The sequence below is a fragment of the Chlamydotis macqueenii genome, chromosome 24 (assembly GCF_036417535.1).
Source record: "Chlamydotis macqueenii isolate bChlMac1 chromosome 24, bChlMac1.mat, whole genome shotgun sequence".
Lineage (NCBI taxonomy): Eukaryota > Metazoa > Chordata > Aves > Otidiformes > Otididae > Chlamydotis > Chlamydotis macqueenii.
In genome coordinates, this window is record NC_141579.1 from 311,789 (window position 1) to 331,118 (window position 19,330).

The window sequence follows — 19,330 nt, forward strand, 5'->3', positions numbered from 1 at the left end:
GGGATGTGACAGGAAAGGTGGAAAAATGTACTTAAATTTAAGGCTAAGAACCCAAAACACCTCAATTTCCTCTCTTGAGTTTCCTGGTGACCAGGAAAATCCCCAGTTCCAGCTTATTCCCCCCCAAAAACCATCTGGAAAATATTTGCTCTGACGTTTGCACCTCGTACTCGAGAGCAGCCTCAAAAATACATTGGCCTCCTTTGGGTTGGCCATTGGAGAGCGCCTGAAAACCCGAAGCATCCCCCCTGATCCTTTGGAGATGTTGGGGCAATGATTTTTAAGAATTTCTTGCCGCGTAAATCAGCCACCGGGACAGTTTTCCCCTCTCCCTCCTTACAGTTCCACAGGAGCAAGCGAAGACGAGGAGCCATAAAGCTGTCGCTGGTTGTTTCAGCCGGTTGGGGATGCCGGGCAAAAAATACTTGAGGTTTTTTTCAGAAGTTGGAGAATTTGAATGGGAGAGACAAGGGGAGGTGGATGGAAACTCTGTCATCATGATATCAAAGCAGGGCAGATTGTCCACACTCGGTATCTCATCTTGGAAAACAAGAGGTGAAAAGAAGGCAGGCACACGTGGGCCCTGTCATCCCTGAAATCGTCCGAGTGCTCGATATTTTAGGGTTCTCCTGATGCAGGGCTGTTTCTTCTGGTGCCAGCAATAGTGAGCATCCCATGTTGCTCCTCGAGCATTCCAAGTTCGTTCCTCCAGCACCTCACGTTCACTCCTCCAGCATCTCATCCCTCTTCCCCAATTTCTCTTGCCGATCACCAAAGCAATTCCTCCGCTGGTTTCGGAATCTCACATGCATCCTCCAGAAAAAGTAGCTGGGCCTGGATTTTTCCTCCGCTGGGCCTGGATTTTTCCTCCGCAGATGCAAAAGCTGCTTCTTCCCTGAAGAGCTGGGTTTTTCCAGAGGTTAATTATCATCTTTGGTAAAAAAAAACCAGCACCTGATTTCCCAACATCTAGCTGTGGGGTCTTGCCATCTTTTTTCGGCAAGGTCACCTCGGATCAACCAACCTGAGCCCACCAGATCCATGGGATCAGGGTGCTTGGCAGCGTCCTCACCGGAATGCATAACCTGGCTGGCACAGGGGCTCGGGCGGGTACTGACCCACTTCTCCCTGCCCTGGACCACCCTCTGGCGACTGCAGCCCAGGGATGGAAGTAGTACCCAGCTGGAAGAGTCATCCAAATCCCCAAAACCACAAATTCCTCGATCAAACACCTTATTCCACATCCCCATCCCAAACCGGAGCATGGACCACTGGAAAACCTCCCTGAAATTAAACTCCCTTCAGCCAGGAGTCCCCAAATTTGGGGGGTTCTGCCATCTACCCACCTCAAATCTTGGAGGGATGGCTTTTTCGTGCACTCAAAGTTGGTGTCGTAAATATCTAATTACTATGAACTAATCAGTGCTTATTCAAGAGCGCTTGGATGGTTCCTTCTCAAAAATGACGAGTACTCAGAGTGAGTTTGCTAAAATACTAAATATTTGGCAAGAGCGACAACATATATAACCAGCAATATTTACATTTTACATAACGGGCTTCAGGAGAAAACAAATTACAGAAAATACAGCAGTTTAGTCTCTGTCATTTGACTGCTCCTCCATAAATAATTCAATTCTCTTTCCAAGATTGCGTTATTGCTCGTGTCAGATTTCTCTAAGAAAACTGTGGTGGGATACTCCGAAAAATATATAAGAGCGAAGCCGAGTAAATTATTAAACGATAGATGTTAAAAACGAGATGGGGGTTTAGGATGCAGCCAGAGCTGGGCTCCTAAGGCTGAGCTTTGCAGCTGAGCCCGGCTTGAGCACCACGATGGGTTGGATGGGGTAAGATATCCCCTCCAAATTGTAAGCTCACTGTCTGGGAGGACGTCCAATCCCCTCAGGAGTTAAAAGATGCTAAAAAGGGATCCCAAAGGAAAATCAAGGACTTGTTTTGGATCAAACTGTCCCAGATCTGACGCTGGTGACAGCCACCAGCCCTTCACAGCTCGGGGACTGTGTCGCAATCGCGGAACAATCCATTAAAATTTGGGTTGGATTTTTAGAAGATACTTAGGATACAGAGATTTTCCTACACCTTTCAAAATGCTCTCCGGTCATGAGTTCCAAGAAAAGAGAAGAAAAATCAGCAACATCCAGCGCAGCCTTAAAAGCAAGAGAATGAACCTGGGGCTGGACACATGGACGATCGTCTGTTCGAATGCAGTGGTGCTCGCACTGAATCCCACCTGAAGTTAAGGGATTCCCCAAATTTTAACTATTTAGCTGATTTCCCTCAGTTTGTGGTACTTCAGATAGCCACAGGACAACTCCTCTTCTTCAAAATGTTTATTTTTTACCTCTGTAATGTGATTTTCCTGGGAATAATAAGAGAATGAACCCCAGAAGATTTACAGCACCGGGGCGACAGCATTATTTTTGAAGCCACTGTGCATTTTAAATAGTCTCAGACACACAAAGAAGAGCAAGTAATGCTACACAGATTTGACAACTGTTAATAGATAAATAAACAGGAGAATATAATTAAAGGCTTTATCGATAACAAGGAGGATGTATGAAGAAGAAGTAATCGATGCTGGGATGGCTCGGTATTCCCGGAGGTTTCCCCATGCAAGATTAAATAAGATTAAAGCTTATTTCTTGTGCGGGACTGATGGATCTACTGTAATGAAAGCTGAACTGAAAAAAAAGGATTTTTCCCTGCCGTTGCCTCCACAAAGCAGCTGGGATCAAGTGGGAAGAAAAAATGGGAATTTTTTCCCCCCTGCGCTGGCTGAACAAGGGTTAATGATGACACTTTGTGGTCCTTCCAGTGGAAAAATGCTGGATAAATGGCAGGTTATATATATTTTGATTAGAAAATCCCTGCTGCCAATTTACTCCTTTTTAATGTTTAATTTCAAGGCATAATAAGTCTGCAGCTGGTTCTTGCTGCTCCTTCAGGGTCTCCTATGCAAAGTTACTGTGAGCATCCCATTGACTGATCCCTTCCCAAGCATTTCCAGGATTAAAAAAAAAAAAGAAGGAGGATTTGCGTGTTTAAAGCAACTTACCTCCAGCACTTGGGCAAGCTTTGGAGTCTGTTTTCCGGAGGCGATATCAGCCGGTTGAGATAGGGATGGGCTGCAGGGATACGCACTTGGGGGGGATAAAAAACCTAAATAATCATAAAACTACACCTTGTACAAATACTGTGAAAATAAAAACTAGGGTCGATTAATGGGATAAAGCAGGTAAAGCAGTAAAACCCTCTCAACTTATTTTGGGCTCGGATATCTGTGGTAGTTGGGTACCAGACAGTCGGCAGAAGTGCCGTGGAGATGCTGAATCCTGCCCTTTTAAACTCTGGCTCCACCTGAGATGTTTCTTCACCTTGGCTGGGCTGCAGCATCCCTTCCCCACCCTCGTTGCGGTTCACTCCACGATGGGAGTTCAATCTTCACCCGCAGCATCTCTTTACCAAGCAACACAGCGCGGCACCAACAGCCAGCACCCGCCCGGCTTCAGAGGAGCCAGCGAAGGGAGAAGCAGAGAGGTGGTCACAACTCTTTAAAGATGCAAATTGAGAAGCAGCCATCATAACTAGAGATCTCTGTTAATTCTCTTACGAGTATGCAGATTTCGACGCTGAATTTTCCTAGGCTTATTTGTTTTATTTAGCAATAAATTTAATACCAGCTCCCTGAAGCAAAGAGACAGATGGACTATAAACTTTGAATTTTGAGTAGCTTTACTTCCCTAGGTTAGTGTCATCTTTGATCTCTCCTGAAATTACATCTAGGAAAGTTTGCAGAGATTGAATTATGCTTTTTTTTTACAGCCCTCAAAGCCATTTGATTAGCTGCCTTTTGATTTTTTTTTTTTTTTTTGCACAGGTTACCCAAAAGGATCTTAAATACCATCTAAATGATTCATACCCTTGCCTGCTGGAGTTATCTCTGAGACTTGCTGATGGGCCTGAGAAAACCAAAGCACTACATCATATCTTCTCTGCAGGCAAAGGAAAGCAAAATAAGTTTTATGCATCCATCCAGATGCCAAAATCCCTGGGTCTGAGACCAAAATCCCAGGGCTGAAATAAAACTGTGCCCTTGGAGAACATGGGGCAACAGGTGCATGGTTTTGGAAGGACCATAAAGTCATGATGCAGCAGAAAAGACTCATCTCTGGGTTTTTTTACCATCCACCAGCAATTAAAAAATCACCTTGGAGGTGAGGAGAAACACCCAGACAGGGAGGGTCAGTGCTGCCCAAGGAAGTCTCCAAGAGGTGGGTGGTTTCCGTCCTCAGGTTGTCCACACGCAGTAGGACGAAGCTGAGTTGATTGAGCGCTATGATAGCCAGATACACGAGAACATCCTTTTTGATAACGACCCTGAGGTGTGTGAAAACCCAAAATTTAATTTGGGGATATAAAAGCTACATCCCACGGGCTCAGGACTCAAGGAAAGGAGAGCTTAAGGACAACGCTGTGACTTTTGAAGGAAGGTCCCAGGAGCCACGCAACGCTCAAGGCCCAGCCGGTTCCCACCGCGACCAATTTCCCCACTGCCACACACAAATAAGGAAAGACATTAATTTCTTTTTTAAAAAAAAAAAAACAAAAAAAACCAGCCACATCGTTTCCAAGCTGCCACCTGGGGAATGGGAGAAAAAGATCAAAACGTGTCAAATGAAAAAGGGCGAAAGCAAGGTGTTGCGAGGAGCAGAGGATAAAACCATAATTAAAACTGCAAACAGGCTTGGCTGCCAAAAGAAACCAAAGTCTTGGGGACTGCAGTGACTGCCACGCTCATGCCCCACCATTTTGGGCCATTTCAGCAGACGCTGGTTCCTCACGGCCATCCAAGATCCCACCATGGATGGACGGCACCCGTCAACATCGTCAACCGTTTCCAATAAGGACATATTATCGACTGCTCAATTGCGATTGAATTACTATGGATGAACATATTATGGGCACATTAAAATCTAATGAGCGGCCAGTGATTAATGCCATTACGAGGAATACCAAAAGAACATGATGAGCCACTTAAGTGAAGTGTCGAAGGTTTCATTATCGATGACTCCTTGGTTTCTCAACTAAAAACCCTTCGATGGGAAGGAAGAAGAGGATGAAACGGGTAAAGGCGAGAGGTTTCCAGAAGCATTGACACAAGGAATTCCCATGTTGATATTTTTAAGGATAAGACTGATGGGAAATAGTGTTTCTTGGAGAAAAGTATGAGAAATAGAAGCTGCTTGGAAAAACATCTCACCATGGGCTTTAGCACCTTTAGGAATGCCATTATAAAAGCTAATTAGAATTTTTAGCATCTCCCCAGACCCTGTTCTTGCCTTCCTTTCTCCCCTTGACCTTCTTACATTCATTTTTAATTGGTTCTTTCAGTCCTTTCTTTAGCTTTGCCTCTGTTCTATCACTTGCAGCACCCAGGGAGGGCTCTACAGCCCAATTTAAGTCTCTCCTCTCCTCGGTTGGATCAGATTTTGTCACAATATCACCCAGGGTTTTGATCCCATGGGGAAATGTCACCCCACGTGGGCATGATGATATTTAAGCATTCCCAGAAGATGACTACAGGACCTTTTTTGGTAGGGTTTTTTTAGGGAAATCACTCTGCAGTTGCTTCAACCTGGAAGAGCCAACTACCAAAAATTCTTCTTTGTACTTATATACAAATTTACTGGACTGAATTAGAATTGCATTTATTATAAAAAGTCACCAAAACCAAAAAATGACCAACTTCCTCCCACTTGGAACTGTTTTGGACCATAATGGGTAATGATGAAGACACCGTGTCTTCCTCCATCTGTCTTCTCCAAGTGCTTCTCAGTTGAGGTCAGACTTGTCCCAACAAAGGAAATGCTTTCGCTCCTCCGCCTCCCACCAACCGGGGCCTTTCGCAGCTTTTAGAGGCATCTCCTTTTGCTGGGATAGGATTTTTTTCTTTTCTTTTAAAAGTGACTATATATCCCATTTTATTTTTTTTAATGTTGCAGGATTTGTTCTGTTTGAAGTCTTACATCCTCATTTCCTGTCACGACGATTAAAATTGATTTCCGCCATCAGCAAGAGAAACATAATCCAAAGCGGGTTCCTGCAAGAGAGAGCTGTATCCCCACCAGAGCCATTACAAACTCTCTCCTCCTATTTTAACTTTCTTTTCTAAGGTATTTCTCTTTGGAAAAAGGCAATTTAGCACTTCTTGGCCATAGACGTCCTCCAAAAGTTGGGGAGAACTATTTAACCTCATGTATTTCCATCACAGAAAGTGGACCGGGGGATTTAAATAGCTCTTGTTTACCCCAGCCACCCTCCCAGAGGTATTTTTAGAGGAGTAATTGGATCCCCTCAACGCCTTCACTTTGCTTTCTTGGGCTCCGCATCCTCCGACCCCATCCCTGCACCTGTCCCAGTTTGTATTCCGGCAAACTGAAACGGGATGTTTTTTTCCCATTGCATCAAGCTGAGTGCTTCCCAGTGCACCCAGAGGCTTTGCAGAAGGAGGATGGAGGGATTGGGGCTGGAAAACCATCTCCAAGGCATAAAAACTCCAGCCAGAGAAGAAGATGTGGAAATAATGGGCACGGAGGGCAAGTGGCACTCAGGGATTCAGCTGTGTCCACATTTACCCATCTCTTAAATTAAACCCAGCATATCCTAGATACAAAATCAATTAACATAACTAAAATAAACTAAATCATTTTTAAAATCAATTAAATAAATAAAAAATATTTATTAAATCAACTAAACCCTGAATATCCTAAATAAACTCTGAAATATGCCAAACACACACTTAAAACATAAATAGCATCTTTCCAAACTGGAGGATCCCAGGGCCCTGCGACCATCCCACTCCTGCGTTGGTTTGCAACAAATCTCCTAAGCAAATTTATGCAAATGTGGGGGTTTGGTGGTTCCTATTGTACCTGGGGAGGGGAAATGATGAGTCTGTACCAACATTGCAAGAGTTCAGCTTTTTTCCAGCCCCCATCATCGGGCTCCCAACCCACGATGAGCCACCCCAAAAAGGGGGTCCCCAGCCAGGTCCCCACCATCTAACAACATCCCTTCATAAGACCTAAATATCTTTACATGAGAGTAATTTAACGCCATCCCCAGCTTAAGCTCCATATCTACTGGGCGTGAAATTAGTTCCAGCAAGCTGCAAATTTGCCGCTAATAAAAATATTTAGCAATTCGCTAGTCTTTAAATCAGGAGCAGAATATTTTCTTGCTTGCATCAACGCCTGTTTCTTTTTAATTCTAATATTTGAGCATTAGGGAGCTCCAGCCGTAAAACTGCAAGTTTTACGACTGTGCGAGGAGTTTTAAATCAATTCCCGCAGCGCTTCCAACTCTGCTGCCAAGAGTTTGATCATTTAATATCATTTTATATTAGATTATGTTGGTCATTTTGGCCACTGGGATGAGCCAGGCATGGGTGGAGTTGCAGTTTTTTACCCAAAAAAGGCCATCTCAACCCAAACTCATCCCGTTTCTAGGGGCTCCTCCTCGAGCGGCATCTTACCAAAGAGCTTTGATCCATGTGATCCTTCCTTGCAGTCCTTGAAGTAAGGTGACCTCTCCGTCCTTCTGGGCCAAGGTTTGATTAACCTCGGTACTAATTGCATCTCTCTGCCAAGCCCATTTTGTCCAATTCCAACATCAGGATCTTTTTCATGTCTTTGCCAAGAAATGCTGCAATGCCTTAATCTTTTCCTTGGGAAAAACCGACCACGGTGATGAAGCATCCTTCGAATTGTTCCTGGGCAGGACAGCATGTCCCATCCATCAGTGACACTGACACAAGCAGTAAATGATACCAAATCCTAGCAGGTAAAAGCTGGAAAAAACCCTAATTTTAGGACAGCAATAAATTATTCTTTGGCCATAAAATTTAATCTTTGCGTTCAACTGACCAGCTGCCAGCAGTCCCGGTAAAGGAAATCTCCACCGAGGCATTTCTGATGCCAGGGGGAGGCTGAGATAAAGAAGAGGGTCATTAGGATGATGTGTTTTGGTGCAGATGGGTTGAAGAAATGTCTAAGGAAGGTTGTGCTTGGGAATATCACACCGATGAGGTTGGTCTTCCCTGGTACCTTCTCCCAATTCCTGATCCGTGGATTTACGGTTTGCCTCTGTTGTGCTCAAAGAATGCCACAACCGTGCCACAATGCCATATATATACCATATAAATAAATATTATAGGGATATTTGGAGTGTGTTGGGATGCTGGGCACCATTTAACCTCCAAATCTTAGTACTTGAGCTATCATCAGCCCAACGATGCTGGATACAACAGATACAGCAGCAACACGACTAAAACCTGCCCGCTGGATGTGGTTGCTGGTGCGTAGATCAGATTTATTCTTTCACCTTTGGCCAAATATCTGGCATGTGGTGTGGTTGTTCTGGTTTTATTTAGGGGCGGGGGGGCTACGGTGGCAGCTTCTGTAAGAAGCTACTGGAAGTTGTTTCCCCTTTGTCCAGTGAACTCGGCCGGGCCTAGGGCAGACCCATTCCTGGCCAGGGCCGAGCCAATTGGCCAGAATGTACCGTGATAACGCCTCTGCGATAACGTATTTAAGAAGGGAAAAACAGAAAAAAAAGGGAGAAGATGTGAAGGAGTTGAGTGGGGGCAGAGAGGGGGAGGCGCGAGCTCCGTGGGCCTTGCAGGCCTCACCCTCTGGCCTCCCACTGGGCAGCCGACTGGGCCCAACTCGGCCCGGCCTGGCTGCAAGAAGTGGAGATGAGACGAGATGTGAGAGAACCTGAGAGGCGTCTGCCAGCCTGTTGTGAAGAATTTCTTGTGAGAGGAATGGCTGCAGACGCCAGGGTCAGGGCAGAAGGAGGGGAGCAGTAATGCGGCTCCTGGCCAAGATTCCCCTGCAGCCTGTGGTGATGGCCATGGTGAGGCTGGCTGTGCCCCTGCAGCCCATGGAGGCCATGGAGGGGTAGAGATCCCCCTGCAGCCCGGGGAGGACCCCACACCGGGACAGGCGGGTGCCTGGAGGAGACTGTGGCCCACTGGGGCAGCCGTTCTGGAGGGACTGCACCCGTGGAAGAGATGACCCACGCTGGAGCAGTTTCACAAAGGACTGTGGCCCGTGGGAGGGACCCCACAATGGAGCAGGGGAGGAATGTGAGGAGTTCTTCCCCCGACGATGAAGCAGCGGTGTAAAACAACACGTGATGGACTGACCGTAACCCCCGTTCCCTCTTCGCCCCTGTGCCGCTCGGGGCGGGGGGGGGAGGTGGTAGAGATAATGTTAAGCCTGGGAAGAGGGAGGGGTTGGGGGAAGTTATCTTGTTCTCTGTCTCATTTTCCAGCTGTTTTTAGCAATAAATGAATAATTTTCCCCAAGTCAAGTCTGTTTTGCCTGTAACGGTAACTTTAAGGATTTCTCCCCGTCCTTATATCAAACCTCGAGCCTTTTTCCTTATATTATCTCTCCCTGTTCTCTTGGAGGGTGGGGGGAGTGAGAGAGCAACTGCGTGGTCTGGTCCGGAGCAGGGCTGAACTACGACAGTGGTCCAGCAGCTGGATGGGTACAATAGCTGGGTGACTCAAGCTCCCTGCTGCAACCTCTTGGACTTGCTTAGAGTTGGTGTTGCTGGTATCAAGAAACTACCAGGCAGCACCAAGAGGAGATGAAAATGAAAATAAATGGGGAAAAGACCCAGTTGATATGGGAATGGGTTAAAGATGCCGTTGTTAAAGCTCCAGATAAAAGGTAGAAGGGAAAATTCAGTAAAAGAAAAGCCTTGTTGGCTGATGGACAAAAACTTTCAGATGGAAAGGCAAAGGACGGAAGAGGAATAGCAGGAAAAGTAGAGTCTCCATGAAGACAGGGCTATGACGAAGAAATTTGGGGTTTTACAAACTACTCGGGTCCAAAAATGCAAAGAAATGGGAAAATAGAGAAAAGCAAACGGAGATTCTAAAGCAACAGGAGCAAATATCTCATTTCTGATTACCACCAGGAGTAAAAAGTATGGGGAATAGCAGGAGAGAAGGGTTGGGAAACCAACGGCGAAGATGGATATAGCCAACATGGGGTTTGTAGAGAAAAAGAAAAGCCTCTCTGGTGGGATTAATGGCACGAGATGGCATGGGAAGGAGTTTGCTGTCAAACATATGCTTTTAATAAGTTGGCAGGTAGTTCCTACTCGATGCCAAGTACAGGCAGGTGTCGGAGACAGTTTGCGCTCCGCTTGCCGAAGTGGTTGATGTCACGCTGGTGACTTTGATTTCATTGCAGGAAAAGGCAGGTCAGTGTTGCGCAGCGTAATTAATCACTGCTTTATTCCTCCCATGAAAAGAAATGACAGAAAGGAAACAGCAGTTACGTGATATTTTATGCAGGCAGAGCATCATCAGGCTTCAAGTAGTGGAGAGGAAAAACTGAATATATCAATATATTTTGGTTTTTTTCAGGTTAACTGGTAGGCGAGTTGTGAGTACAGATATGAAGTCACTGGCGAACCACCCCGGCCAGAGTCCGATGGGTGAGATGCAATGGGGAAAAAACAGGGTTCAAAAACAGGCCAAAAATGGGTTAAAACAGAAATCACTCGTGTCTTGATGTTAAACAATGCTTGGCGCATTGGCAAACTCCTTGGCTAGGATCGGAGGTCCTTGACCTGTGTGGCCGTCCCAAAACCCTGCTGTACCCAGCCGTGTTTGCATTTGATCAAATCTGCCTGATTTTGGCCCTACATATTTTGAGGACACGGGCAATGCAAATTCTGGATTTTAGGGGTTAAAACCTTGCGGCGGGGTGGGCGAAGGCTGGCTGCGGGCTACAGTGCCATGTAACGAGCAGGGCTGGGTTAACTGAGCACCGACCCGCGGGGGAAAACCCTGTTCTGCCGGGAACATCCCGGGATCGGGCCCGGGGCGCACTGAGCCCGGGGTGCGCTCCCGCCTCTGGCGGCGCGGGTAACGCCCCGCGACCCCGCCCCCTCCACCCTCAGCCAATAGAAAGCGTCAGGTGAGCGGCGGGCGGCGCTGATTGGCTTATCGGGCGCGGTTGCTAGGGGGAAGCGGCGGAGCAACATGGCGGGCGCGGCGCTCGGCATGGGGTCGGGGGTGCTGGCGCTGCAGCTGCTCTGGGGCCTGGCGCTGCTGCTTTGCCTGGCGCTGTCCCGCGCGGCCGGGCGGGCCCGGTGAGCTGCGGGAAAGGGGCGGGGGCGGGGGCGGGACCGGGACCGGTGCTGAGGCCCCTCCGCCCCCTTCTCCCCACAGATTCGCCACGGTGCTGGTGGCGCTGGGAGCCACTGTCCTCAGCGTCGCGCTGGTGCTTTTCCCCCGAGAGGACGAGCACCCGGCTGCCGCCGCCGCTGCCACCGACCAGGTGAGCCCACGCGTGGCCCGGCGGACCTGGGGGTAGTGGGACCTTACCTCAGGGATGGGCCCCAGGGTGCCCTGAGGCCCCAGGGATGGGCCTGTCCCTCAGGGATGGGACCCACGGGTGCCCTGAGGTGCCAGGGATGGGCCTTTTCCTGAAGGATGGGTCCCACGGGTGTCCCGAGGTCCCGGAGATGCACCTTTTCCTCAGGATGTGGCCCAGGGATGGGCCTTTCCCTCAGGATTGGGCTCTAAGGGTGCCCTGAAGCCCCGGGGATGGTCTTTTACCTCCAGACTGGCCACAGCAGCTGTCCTGAGGCCCCAGGAATGGGGCCTATCCCTGAGGTAAAGACCCAAGGGTGACCCTGAGGTCCTGGGCATGGGCCTTTACCTTAGGATCTGGGCCAGGGATGGGCCTTTCCCTCAGAGATGGACCCCAAGGGCTGCCCCAAGGCTCTGGGAATGGCCCTTTCCCTCCGGCATGGGCCCCAAGAGCCACTGTGAGGCCCCGGGGATGGGCCTTTCCCTCAGGATGTGGCCCAGGGTTGCGCCTTTCCCTCAGGGTTGGGCTCCAAGGGCTTCCCCAAGGCCCGAGGGATGGGCCTTTCCCTCAGAATTGGGCTCTAAGGGTGCCCTGAAGCCCCAAGGATGATCTTTTCCCTCCGGACTGGCCTCAGCAGTTGCCCTGAGGCCCCAGGAATGGGTCTTTCCCTCCGGGGTGGGTACCAGTGGCTGCCCTGAGGTGCTGGGAATGGGCCTTTACCTCAGAGATAGGCCCCACAGGTGCCCCAAGGCCGCAGGGTTGGGCTTTTAGCTCTTTTTTTGGGTCCTGCACTGACTTTTCAGTCTCCTGTAGCTCCTGCTCCGGCGTAGGCTCCCATCAGTGCAGGCTGTGTCGCTCACAGAGCAGGGATCTATTTATTCCCTGAACAAAATCCCTTATTTACGTGCCATTACACATGACCTGTGGGGTTTAGCCCCCGTTCTCCCATCCCCAGTCCCAAGGGGCTCTCTGCAGGAGTCGTGCTCATACTCTTATCCCTCTCAGCTCAGCCCTGTGCTCCCGCAGCTTCTGCTCCCCCTCTGCCACCCCGTTTCACAGCTTGGTCTGCTGCTTTCTGTGCTTCTGCCCGCTTCCATCTTCCATCACATCCCGGAGTACGCCAATAGCCACGTGGCAGGTAGTTTTGATAATTTTCCCTCTAATTCTGCAGCCTTTCACTTTCCCCCAGCTCTGTTTTACATTTTAAAGCCCAGTAACTGCATTTTGGCTCTTTTGTAGGTTATTAATGCTCTCAAGCACAGAGACGTCTGTATTTTTAGACTGCCCCTTGTCTGTGTTGTCAGGCATGGGGGTTTCCCTCAGTTTTGGGTTGCATCAGGCTGCCTCCATGTCCGCTGCCCGAGCTGCCATCTTGAGCTTTCCCAGAGCTCTTTAGACTTTGAATACACAAAGCTTTGTGGCGTTTTAGGCGCCATTTCCTCTGTTCTATTATTAATGCACATTAATTATTGCTCTTCAAGATCTTGATCTGTGTTAATCCCTCTTACAGGTACTTGTAAGTTTTTCTTCTTTTCTCTGCCTTGCATGGGACCTGCTCGTGTAAAGGTTGGAAGCGAGATGAAGGGTGTCCAAGCATGTGTGTGTGCCTGGAAGGCCAACAGAAATGGAAAGCTTTTTTTTTTTTTTGGATCTTCAATTGGACTGGAGCTGCCCTAACTATCAATAATACATGACCCTGGGCTTTCTGCACCGAAACTCTGCTAAGTGCCTAATTAAAAAGTGAAACGTGCAGAAGGAGCCAGTGCGTCACTCATGAGAGACTCTTTCTGCAGCACCAAGGCTGAGAGTGTGCGAATGCAATTTATAAACCTGAGCAGGGGGTGAGCGAAGCTCTGGGGTAGTCTCAGGAGCCAACAGCATGATTTGGTAACCACCTTTCTCGCGGTTGCCTTTTCATTGTGTCTTGCCTTGCTGCTGTACCTTCTTTTTTTTAAATTTTTCCCTGTTTTCCTTCTAAAAGGGAAGAATTGTGCGCAGTTCCTTACAGCGCTGGGAAGTTTGTGGTCAGGGAGAGCTGCTGTGGGTTTTGACGCGTGTTTCTTCCCTGTGCTCGGTACTGTGCTGCTTTCTTTCCTCCACGTTAGCTTTCCCACCGGACGTCTTTTCCAGGACGTGACATGCTCCCTCCAGGCTCCTGGAGCAGACCAAAGCTCTAACTTGTGTTGTGATTTTTTTTTTTTTTTTTTTTCTTCTTTTTTCTTTCCCCCTCCCTTGCTCTCTGCAGATCGTGGACACCTTCTTTATCGGCCGCTTTGTCCTCCTGGTCGTGATGAGCCTGGTCTTACTCGGGTGCCTGTTCCTGCTCCTGATTTACCACCTCATGGAGCCAGTGTATGCCAAACCACTCCACAGCAGCTAGCGGCAGCCAGAGGCAGCGATCCTCGCGAAGAGGAAATCCCAATTTCATAGCAGTAACCCAGGAAGGGAGACCAGAAAACTATTCTAGAGGTGAAGGCATCGGTTTTTCTGAGCTCAGAAAGAGCCAGTGAAGCAAGCGAAGTGTGTTGCTTGCACCCGGCGCTGCATCTTTCATCTTTAAAAGCAAAGTTTGAATGGACCTCAAGCGCCTTCCTCTACAGGAACTCTGCAGACTGCAAAGGTGCTTTAACCTCTCTCTCCTTTTTTTTTTTCACAGGAGAGTTGAAATACATGCACTTTGTCTACACTTGATTCAGTGAACTCAGCTGAGCCAAGATGGCTTGTTATTGTTATCCCCAAGAGACAGTTTGTTATCATTCCTTTTTCACCTTAGTTTAATAAAATTCTCTGAGAAACCCCGACTTGGTCTTCATTTATTCTCCAGGAACATCACCTTTGGTGACAGTGTCTCTGAAAACTGCTTTTTCCCAAGGGTTTTTTTGGAAATTCAGCGTGTGTTTGTTGGGGGTGGTCCCTTTGACTGGAAAGCTGAGCCTTTGGAGTGGGGCGGGAACAACATGCAGAATAATGACGAAATGAAGCAGATTAAAATCTCCACTCAGCTAAGATGCGGAAGAAAGCCGGGTCTTAGCTCCCTGTGCTAAACGATCCTGCCAGCCCACGAAAAAACCCTCCTGCTTTTCCAGGACTGCTGGTAGCCGAGTGTCTCCCACGTTGTGGTGGGTCCCCAAGTTGTCATCCTGGGTGGGGAGCCGAAGTTTCTGCTACCCTAAAACAGAAAAATATTGCTCACACTAGTGCAGATCACTGTTTGAAGCCGGTAGTTGACCCCAGTACCTCTCCTCTTGGGGGGGGAAAAAGCCACTTCTGTCTACTTAACTAGCAATGATTACTGCTTTGCCCCATCTTATCCATCCCTTAACAGCTATGGTTTCTATTCTTGCACAAAATCTCACAAGGCTTTTAAATTGCTTGCAGGAGAACAGGAGTTTGGTGGCCCAGAGCATCATGTGACCCTTTCAGAGCAGGGAAGGAGCCTTTGCCCTCCGTACTGCACCGGGAGATGTTCCCACAGGTGCTCCGCAGCAGCTGCGCAAGGTGAGTTACCTCATGGCTCGTGTTTTCCAGCCCCGGAGGGGTGAAGCCACTCAGCCTTTCGTGGCTGAGCAAGCAGTGGGTGTTGCTGTGAGGTTAAAGCCACGCTGCAGCACTGAGCTCTGTTCAGGGTGCAATATGGCCAAAAACCTGAGGGCATGAAACTCTGAGCACTCATATAGATTTTTATTTTTTTCCCATTTTAGATATTTTTTTTTTTTTTTTTTTTTTCATTTTGAATTGAAGTTGGTGAACAGTAAATAAAAGAAGTGGCCGGTTTCTTCCAGCCCTGTCCTGCCAGCTGTCAGTCACACAATATCGCTATCAGGACATGAAAGATTAATAAGGCAGAGCTAGCGGGCTTGGAGATGACACTTCCCCTGCAGAAAATGCCCTGGCACCCAGGAGCCCTACCTTGGTCAGCTCAAACATGTAAGTACATTTCAAAAAAAGGCGGAGGAGAGGGGTGTCTGCTTTTCGAGCCACGTAAATGCTCAATCCCTTCCTATCCTGAAGGCGATGTCCAAGGGAGTTGAACTGTCGTGTTAAGGAACACGCGGAGCATTTATGCAGCACAAGCACATCTGGCCTCTTGGTCATTTTGAAGTTAAACCTGAAACAAAATTCATATTTAATTCATCATCTTAATAACATTTATGAACATGAAGCTAGTCTTGCAGCTCACTCCAGCTCTGCGCACACCGTGTCTTTATTCCCCGTGCCTGGGCAAGAGCAGTGGGCTGGTTCCCAGAGCCTTGGTGAGGCCGCAGCGGCAAACCGTGCCAGACGGAGGTGGCAGCATTTTGCCAGGCTTCCAGTTCAATGAACAGGGAAGCTGCAGCAAAAGCAGATGGAGTACTAAAAAAAACCCACCAAACCTAAAAGCAGAAATGTGAGACTTCTTCCAGTTTCACACCGTAAACAAACCCAAGATACTTGCTTTTTCTGTCCCCTTAGACCGTTTGCAACTAAAATCGGTCCAAAGGCTCATCGTGTGGGGGCATTTTGGGGAGAGCAGAAAGCTGTGCTGCAGGAGGGACACAGTGGCTCTTGCACAGGGAGGCTATTTCAGCGCTTTCCCAAAAATCCTGTTAATTGGGGAAAGAGTGCTGTGTGTTCTGACCCAACTCCAGACATTTCAAGCTCCATCCTCATCCTTCACCACCCTTGGCAGCAGGGAACAACTGGCTGGATGAACTCAAGCCAGGCTCTCTCCGTGTATTTATTTATTCTGGGCAATTCTGCTCCTCCCCGCACAAGGGCTTTCCAGACAGTTCCTGTTTATTTTTGGGAAAGGAAAGACCGTGTCAAGGAATTGGTATGAGCCAGAGCTGCTTTCCAACCAGCCCTGAATGGTGAATTTTTTTTTTTTTTTCCTGCCATTCTCCACCCAAACCTTCAGCTCCTGGTGTCTCTGCTTTTTTTCTTTTCTTTTTTTTTTTTTTTTTGCAACTAATGTGTGGTAGGAGGGTGGGTTTGGCGTAAATCCAACTTCTCAGTCGCTGGTGAAGGTGTTGTGAGCTCAGGAGATGTTATAGCTAAGGAGCCCTGCTCCAGCCCAGCTTTCTCCCAAAACTGCGAGCAAATGATCCCAGCATTCCTTTTGCAGAGTGGGAGCGCCAGGCTCTCCGTGTCCTGAGGAGCTAGCCCTGTGCAGGCAAAAACCCCTGCTAAACCCCGGGGAGGGAAACCTGCTGTGCCAAAAGGGATGTTTGCACAAGATACGGCATGCGCCAGGAGGAGGGCGGCCAAGCTGCTTTCAGATCAGGTGGGGAAAGCAACCCTTTTTCCCCCTAAATTCCCTGCCTGGCTTGTTAGGAATAAGCAGGAATGCTTCTGCACCAGGATGCCACCCCAGGACGTCTGCTCCCTCCTGCCCAAGGCCAGGCGGTGAGTGGTGGTGGAGGGAGAGCAAGTGTCTGCAGGCGAAACTCCTGCAGATTTGATTTAAGGTCCTTGAATGATGGCAATTCCTCACGCCTAGTCCTGTGCTCTGGCGGCGCTTAATTATCCTCACTGGTAAAAGCTGGCCTCTTATTTCCACCTTGACTTTGCTGACTTCAGCTTCCCTGCTGCTGAATCCCGCTTTGCCTTTGGCTGCTAATTAAAAAGCCCTTCAGCATTCGTTGGCTGCTCCTTGCATAGGTAATTACAGACCGTGCCCCAGCCACCTTCTTCACCTTCACAGCAGCTCGGCGGCCCATGGCGTTCCTCCAGAACACTTCCAGGGCTGCCTCCCGACAAAGCTCAGCCGAAACTGTGTCACTGGGGCGAGGAGCGTGGTGTCACCAACAGAAAAAGATCCAGGGATGGGCATTGCCTGTATGGGAGATGGGAAGTGCCCGCGGGAGGGCTGAGTGCTGACACTGGGGAATGTGGATGCTCTCCGTGGGCACCACTCTCCCCAGCCGCATCGGCTACGGAGAGAAGTCCTTGAGCTATAAAATCCAGGTTTTCCAGGCAGTGTGCTAGGAAAGCAGGCTCCACGTTTACTGAAGGGGCTCCTAATGAGCTCATTTCAGCTGCAATGTTTCTTCCTGTCCACAGAACAGCGGTGCACCTGTATTCGTGCTCTCCTGGCTCGCACAACCCCCTCGCCACGCCAAAGGGGCTCATGGCAGTGGAAAAAGCAGCGCCCCCTTCTCCAGTGGAGGATGAGGTGAGTTCCAGACTTCTCCAGGAGGAGTTTGGCTCAATTTAAACAGTCCTTCGGCTGGGGCAAACCCAGAGGATCCCCTCCTGCCTTTCCATCCACACCTCAGTCTCCAAAATCTCAGTGAGTTCGGAGGTTTTCTTTGGCATTTGGCACTTTTTTTTTTTTTTTTTTTTTAAGGTTAATACTGCCGTGGGCCGTCTGCCCTTTCTCCTCTCTCCCAGCAGTGCAGCTAAAGCTGCTCAGACTTTCCAAACACGAGCGGGATGTAGCCCAGGCCTAAATTTGTCCCAGAAAAACTATGAGCAGCTGAAAGAACAGGCAGGACGTGGAGGAGGGGGAGAAAAAAAGGAAGAAAAGGAGAAAAAAACCCCACAACCAAACCAACTTGCTTTTGCAGTAAGCTCCAGCGTGTGTCAGGGCTTGCAGGATTTTTTTCTGAAAACGTATTTCCAGCCCCTGTCCTCCTCCACAAGGTGGATGGCAACTAAGTAAAGCGAAAGCTCAGTCACATATGCACTGAAATCACTGTTCTCAGCCTGGTGTGTGGGGCAGGGTGGCATCTCTGCTGGCATCGTTGACCCTTGTGTCACCAGAGGCCACGTTTACCAGGAGCCACGCAGCCTGGTGATGCTGCAAGTGTCAGCCCTTCGTGTCTGCTGAGGACAGATCCTGTCGTGACGCCTCTCCCTGTGACTCCATCGGGTTTGCCCTGGAGTGGGGGTTGTTTTGCTGGGAAAAAGAGCAATTGGGGATTTTGCTTTTCTCTACCTGCCCTATCATTTCTCCTGCTTTCTCCCCAAGGGACCTGCAGGCAACCAACGAGTTTTTGAAGCCTCGTCAGGTGTCTCCGCCCGCTCCTGGGGCTCAGCGTGGAGGGGACTGAAGGTCATCGCCACCTCAAACACGCGGCTGCTGCTCTCTGAGTTGCCTGTCCCACTCCGTGCCTCTCCACCACCTTGCAGGGGTTTACAGCAAGCTGATCCAACTGGCCAGCAGGTATGCTTCTTGTTTTTTTGCTGATGAAATCAGCACTCAATAAAAATCACATCAGGCCCAGATGTTTTCTCATTGGGTTACGATCCAAGGAGGTGAAGGCAATTAGAGTTCAGATTTATACCGGGCATAAACGCAGCCCCTTGCACCCTGTGCTACTCTCGCCTGGACGGAGAACCAGCGCCTGCCTGGGCACAATCCCTCAATGGCGAGGCAGCTGAGAAATGCACCTCATGACTTGCGAACGCCCCACGCACCCCAGCTCCTCACACATCAAAGCAGGGGGCCCCTCTGCCAGCGCACAGCTGGCCCCTGCCACCTCTGCATGGGGGAGCCTGTGTGGCCAGCAGGCCAGTGGCGCCGGTTTAACCTCCTGGGACTCCTCCTAATTAGGAGGTGTCTAACAAAGACCATCAGCTGCCTGTGCTGGACTGAGAAGTGGCCACAGTGTGCGAGGAGCTGTTTGCCACAGCGCAGGGGCTGACGCCTGGCTACGGGTCTCTCATTTGAGGCTAAATGGTACAAAGTAGGAACCATATGAATGAGGAAAAAATGCTGTTTTGTTTGGGTTAGGGTTTTCTTTTTTTTGCAGTGGGATGAGACAAGGAGCAAAACAAGGTTAATTTGGGCTCAGTGAAAAGCCTGGTGATATTCTTTATGTAGAATAAGTGGTGCTTTGTCGGTGGGGCAATGCCTTACGTGATTTGGTGCAGTCCTCCTGGTCCGATATCCTGAAATATTGAGTGCCAGGGTGGGGCAAGACTTA

The 19,330-nt window shown here is 49.0% G+C and overlaps 1 protein-coding gene across 1 annotated transcript; it reads left to right on the plus strand.

Annotated features, from left to right (window-relative positions):
* Positions 1-11,079: 11,079 nt before the first annotated feature.
* On the plus strand, positions 11,080-14,221 carry TMEM218 (transmembrane protein 218). The gene is made up of 3 exons (XM_086766184.1): positions 11,080-11,196; positions 11,276-11,384; positions 13,666-14,221. Exons 1-3 carry the CDS (start codon positions 11,087-11,089, stop codon positions 13,798-13,800), a joined length of 354 nt encoding a protein of 117 aa, XP_086622310.1. The 5' UTR covers positions 11,080-11,086; the 3' UTR covers positions 13,801-14,221.
* The last annotated feature ends 5,109 nt before the right edge of the window (positions 14,222-19,330 follow it).

Coding starts and splice junctions, on each gene's coding strand:
- TMEM218 (XM_086766184.1), top strand. CDS start 11,087: ATGGCGGGCGCGGCGCTCGGCATGGGGTCGGGGGTGCTGGCGCTGCAG. Junction 11,197..11,275: donor CGCGCGGCCGGGCGGGCCCG/GTGAGCTGCGGG, acceptor TTCTCCCCACAG/ATTCGCCACGGTGCTGGTGG. Junction 11,385..13,665: donor CCGCCGCTGCCACCGACCAG/GTGAGCCCACGC, acceptor TGCTCTCTGCAG/ATCGTGGACACCTTCTTTAT.